At 41.1% G+C, this 6,000-nt stretch overlaps 1 protein-coding gene across 1 annotated transcript in view; it reads left to right on the forward strand.

Moving 5' to 3' along the window:
• Window positions 1-5,674, forward strand: part of LOC126199670 (feline leukemia virus subgroup C receptor-related protein 2) — a 745,948-nt gene extending 740,274 nt beyond the window's left edge. The window contains exon 7 of the mRNA XM_049936597.1: window positions 4,390-5,674. Within this exon, the coding sequence (XP_049792554.1) occupies window positions 4,390-4,681 (292 nt within the window). The 3' untranslated portion in view covers window positions 4,682-5,674. The remainder of the gene's footprint in view (window positions 1-4,389) is intronic.
• The last annotated feature ends 326 nt before the right edge of the window (window positions 5,675-6,000 follow it).

Genomic DNA, 6,000 nt, shown 5'->3' on the forward strand with positions numbered 1-6,000 from the left:
CGACGTCTTGCAACATTGTGGCATGCTACGTAAATGTGGCGTGCGTCGTCTTGTAGCATGCTACAACAGGCAACATCTTGCGGCGTATGTTGCATGCAGCAGGTTAATTTATACCAAAGCAACAGAATTTGTGCCACACGTGTGTCGGTCTTGCAGTATAAAGAATGATAAAGTATCGCAGTGGCGGCCTACTTGGTACTTGCACATGCAGCTAACAACGGAAATGAAAACCAAAGGAAAAGAAAACGTTGGTGGAAGACAAGAGTATTTGAAGAAGGTCCACGAAATAGTATCCTAGGAACTGGAAGCAGACAATGGTGCGTTATTTAGTAATCTGTGCTTTCGTCCCAGGCGCGTTAGTCCGCGCCATACCGTTGCCAAAAGGTGGCCTAACGGTAAATGTTCGCACAGGTACCGGGCCGGTCACCACCCTGTGTCAGGGCCCGGGGTGGGACTTCCAGCCCCCAGCTCACCCAACTCTGCGGCACGACTGCTGTGGTATGACTGCCACACTACTTCCCTCGCAAGCCCGCAAGTAAACGGGATGACGCACCTTAGACGAAAGCAACAATGACAACATGAGAATGATGATTTAGTTCTAACTGTTTTGAAATGCTTAACTACTACATAACACTTTTTCAAAATTAATAAGCAAACATATTAATAGTATTAATAGTAAGACTGTATTAAAAAACTTTCAGTGTTCGGCTCCAGAAATTTAAATTATACGTAAAGTTTTACTTCAGTGCGTGGGAAATAAACATCCCAGGTTGGGATGCATAAACTAAAGCCAGAGGAGGGAATGGTCTGATGCAGAGGGAGGGAAATCCCCCCCCCATCCCCCCCCCCCCCCCCCTGCAAATCGCACACTCCTTAATACACATCTCTCTCCTATTGAACCCCACTGTTTTCTGACAGATACATAGGATTAGAATCATTTTCAGCATTTCTTGTTACAACAATATATTATAATTTACTTAAAAGGATATTTTTATTTACATAGTCAAATGCCTTTGACAGGTCACAAAATATACCTGTAGCCTGTAATTTATTGTCTAATGAATTAAGTACTTCCTCACTGCATGTGCAGATAGCTTTCTCAATATCAGGACTCTTCAGTAGTCCGAATAGTGACTTGATTTGTATTTTCTTCATGGTCAGATGGTTAAAATAATGATTGTATATTATCTTTTGTAAAATTTTAGAGAATGCAGGCAAAAATGAAACTGGACAGAAGTTTGATGGTATTGTTATATTTCCTTTCTGATACAAAGCCTAAACTTCAATATATTTCAACCATTCAGGAAATGTTCCACTGTTGAAAGACTGGTCACACAAATAAATTACATTGTCAGTAAACTCAGAGGTACACTGTTTAATCAACTTTATCGGTATATTATTGTAGCCACTAGAATTTTTTTATTTTAAAATTTTTGTGGTGGAAATTACGTCTACTGGTGTTGTAAGGGTCATACTCATATTATTGTAGTTATTTGCAGTGATTAGTCAAAGATATTCCATGGCAGCATCTACTGAAACTGGCAACTCCACGTTTTCAGTAAAAGTCATGAAGAACTTGTAGGGAAACAGCCTACTCATGCCATATAAGTTTCATATGCTTTCCATTGTGTGACAGCCTAGTCCGCTGTAATTAGCTATGACATCACGAATGTTGCGCAATACCTTAAAAATAAAATAAATAAACTGAAAAGTTAATAGCAGATCAGGAGTGATGCTAAAATAATAATGTGTTAAGTTTCAGTTTGGTAACTTAAACAGTTCTTGAAATTTGGACGTTTTACGTAAAAATCATCGGCGCAACAGGAAGGAGCTAGAAACTTCAAAATTTATATTCGGATTCCTTTTTCATTGTAGTTTAATGGAAACAGCATGCTGGATCTCACAAAGTAACATTTTGGTTGAAATTCATGATTTTCTGTCTTTGTGTCCTAAAAGTTCGGAAGCGAGGTAGATTAGGCAAATGATTAGATAAAGCTAGGATGTTTATATTTAAGTAAAATGGAGATACGCTATAACAACAAAGATGTGAGAAGTTTCAAAAGGGTAGCTATAAAACTATTACTGTAGCGTCTCTCCAAAGGGCAAGTTCAGAGCTCATCTATTGCGTGCAGTACAACTAAAATAATTCTCTCGCCAAAAGTATTTAACCTAGCCACATTAAAATTTTATAATAGATACTTACCTGTGTGCTGATTGCACAATTAAATAGAGAGCTTCATTGGCCTTCAGCGAATGAAGCAATTAATTATTTAGTAACTTGAAGTGGCGTTTTGCTAGCCCAGCGGCTAGACAGTAAGGCAAATGTCAGCTGCGCCTTCGGCGGTCCGCACCGCGGCTATATAAATATGAGTGTGTCAGCTAGAGTAAGGTCTCCCCCCCCCTTTCGTTTTTTCCTCTCCTCCCTCCTTGTTTTTCCCCCTACTCCAGGTCCCCCCCCCCCCATCTGCCTTGGATCGGGAGTGCCATCTTCGCGCCGCCTTTTTCGTGCAGTGTTTTACAGTGTTTTTTTTTTCCAGTGCGTGCTCCGTGTTGTGTCTTTTGGGAAGTGTAGTGAACAGCCATCATACTGTCGCTGGGTGTGCTTTTTTTTTTATCTCTTGCGAACAGAAACCAGACTGTCGCCATGCTTTTCAATTGTGTGTCTACTATGTTACTTGTCTGATTCCTGTGTATTTTATCAACATTGCCAACCCCTTTTGCTTTCTGTTTTAACTTTCCGCATTTTTACGCCATTTTACACCTTAAATCACCATTTTATCGCCTGTTTTTCCTTGTTTCTTTCTTCTTCCTTTTTTAAATAAAAGTCTGTAGGCTGAAGAGTGGCGTAGTAAGCTGCTGCCAGCCCGTCCCCTTCGGGGGGAATTGAAAATCAATAAAGAAAAAAAAAAACTAGAGTAAGGCCACAGTTCTCTTCTAGATTCGTATCAGCACGCACTCCCGTGTCGGAAGCCACGTTGCGTTTGTGCAGTTGTCAGGAACAGCCTTGGATGCCATATTACGTAACTCGAAATGCACTTAACATATGAGTTCCCATTGGGGTAAAGTGTTAATTACGGAACGACTCCAGTGATTTAGTCTCAGTTTGCGTATGTCATTTTCACGTGTCGCCGCAGGATAGACTTTCTACCATTACTAGCATGGTGTCTGATGAGTATTAACATCAAATTTTGGTGAGCATTCACTTTGAACATTCACATCGATAACGATTATTGAACAGTTTCGTTATATGGGATCCACGCAATAGACTCTGAACAGCTCTGGTAGTACAATAGCTGATATGGGTAATCATTTGTCTGGAATTTTACGCTTTGCTGTTTTTCAGAATATATTGAAAATTGTTATAGTAAACTGCATTTTCTATGAATTCCAGACATCATCCTAAATCATCAGAGTAATGAACTTCAATAATCAATAAATTTTGTTCTCCATCAGAGTGGGCACAGTGAACTTTAATTGCAGGCATCAGGTTTTTGCTAATCACTTTCTGGTTGCCAATATTGTAGTTAGAGAGCCTGTGTTGAGAACAGCAAACAAACAATAGAAGATATATAATATAAATTTTCCACCCGCCACCCCACAAACTTACTGAAAGGTTCAGCAACACTGCACATGTCTGTTACTTCTGTACCTTTTACTCTTAATGCTAGGTGCTCCTCTTCATCTCTGGGTCTACCAGTCTCTTCCTTCACTATATCCCATATTGTCTTTATTTAGTCTAATTAAAGCACACACAGACCCATTTGAGCATTAATTCTTTCTGAGCTCCATATGCAAATGGAACCGCAAGGGACCTTGATATGTTGTACATTGGCAAGTACTGTCTGCCATGGATTTTACAGTTGCAACTTCCTGGCACATTATTAAAACTGTATGCTGGGTCTGAACTCGGATCTAGGGACTTTACCATCTGTGGGAAAGTGCTCTGTCAACTGAGCTATCTAAGCACGACTCACGACCTGTCCTCACAGCTTTGCTACTGCCAGAACCTCTTCTCTTACCTTCCAATCTTCACAGAAGTTCTCCTGCACACCTTGTGGGAGTAGCACTCCTGGAAGAAAGGGTATGGTGGAGAAATTGTTAGCCATGGCCTAGAGATTGTTTCCTGAATGAATCTTCCATTATGTAGCACACAGTTTTTATCTGGCAGGAAGTTTCAAATTAGCAGACACTCTGCTGCAGTGGAAGTTCATTCTGGACACACTTCACAGTTGTGAACACTTTACAGTTGTTTCCAGCATATAGATATAGATATAGACTGCAGCTTATATGGAAGTTATATCAACATGTATCTCATGTAGTATCTCTAACATCCTGGACAGTGAAATTGTAAATACTAATGGGAGTGGTGCTGTGCACCCATGTGTACAGGTTCTTCATGACGGGCTACCTACCTGTCGGCTTTGAACTGGCGGCAGAGCTGACCTACCCCGAGCCCGAGGGCACCTCCGCCGGCATGCTCAATGCGTCGGTGCAGGTATTCGGCATCGCCTTCACGCTCTTCTACGCGTGGCTGTTCGAGCTGGCGGGCGACATGTGGGCCAACGGTGCACTTTGCATCACGCTGGTGGTCGGCACTGTCATCACCGCAGTCATCCGCGCCGACCTGCGCCGACAGAGTGCACAGCGGCAGCACCTGCAGCCAGTGCCATTGCCTGCCTGATAGGTGCGCCACAGTTGGCAGCCCTGCACCAGCAACCTGGGCTCTGCCTTCAGCACACAGGGGATTCCCTCACTTGGTAATGAAGTACTGTACTCTACCCAGTGATATATAACTAGACTGGATGTCTAACTGCAGCTGTCTGAACATTCTGAACAAGTATACTCGTAGGTGATTTCTTGCCGAACTACAGTATGGAGGCTATGAAATATCACTAGAATGTAAGCAAAATACCTCCGATTCTGCGTCGTCATGAGCCTATTACATTGAATGTTACAGATTTCTGCAGAAGAATGAAATTAATTGTTTATAAACTAGAACAAAAGGGTGACAAGTCTGCTGTATCATTTAAAAACTTTGGGCTGATTAGAAAGTTTATATGCTTTATTTCACTTACCCTTCGCTCATACTTCTCTTACCATACACACAAACACCATTAAATGCAACAGAAACTGAGGAATTAAGTATGATATTATCAAAACACTTCATAAAATCGAGTGTACTGTATGATGAAAATGTTTGTTGACCAAATTTGACATTGTTTGCTGAAACATACCACTACTGATCATAATAATTACGAATGGACTAATAAGGTACTCATTAAGTGCAAAATGATATTCAAATTGCAAGCCCACTTATTTCTCAATCCAAAACAGAATACATTGTTATGTACTCTGTGTCTGAAGTGATGCATTGCCTAGCAGCATTTTTGTTGCCACTCACTGCCATAGACACAAGAATGTGTTACTCTCGATAGGACATAAAAATATCAATTCTTACCAGTTTCCTGTGGTATACTCACAGTAAAAATACAAACAACATAAAATGTCTCTGTAACACTATATTTTCTGTCACCAATCGCACAGGGGCAGTTTAAGGAAAAAGTGAGAAGCCACCGCTTGGCATACCAAGATGAGAGCAACATCCAACTGCAAGATCTATATTATAGTGTGTATCACTTTTATTAGTACAACCAACCTCAGGTGAAACAGTATGAAGGAGAAGGGGAGGGGAGGGGAGGGATGGGGAGGGGATCGGGAGGGGAGGGGAAGGGAAGGGAGGGGGGTGGCACCATATAATAAGTCACTTGTGGTGACTATCTTACTTAATGCAATCCTTATCTATCACTGCTTCAAGGTGCAAATTGGACGTATACAATTTAATCCAAATCAGTGTCATTATGAACAAATGTTGGCTGTGTTATGGGAAGGACGTAGAGCAGTTGCTTATCATACAGTGGCTGGCTGAACTATAACCACAATATATCAAGAAAACTTTTGTAATTTGAATCAAAATACCCATGATAAAAACAGGAAGCAGTT

This window comes from Schistocerca nitens, chromosome 8, assembly GCF_023898315.1.
Source record: "Schistocerca nitens isolate TAMUIC-IGC-003100 chromosome 8, iqSchNite1.1, whole genome shotgun sequence".
Lineage (NCBI taxonomy): Eukaryota > Metazoa > Arthropoda > Insecta > Orthoptera > Acrididae > Schistocerca > Schistocerca nitens.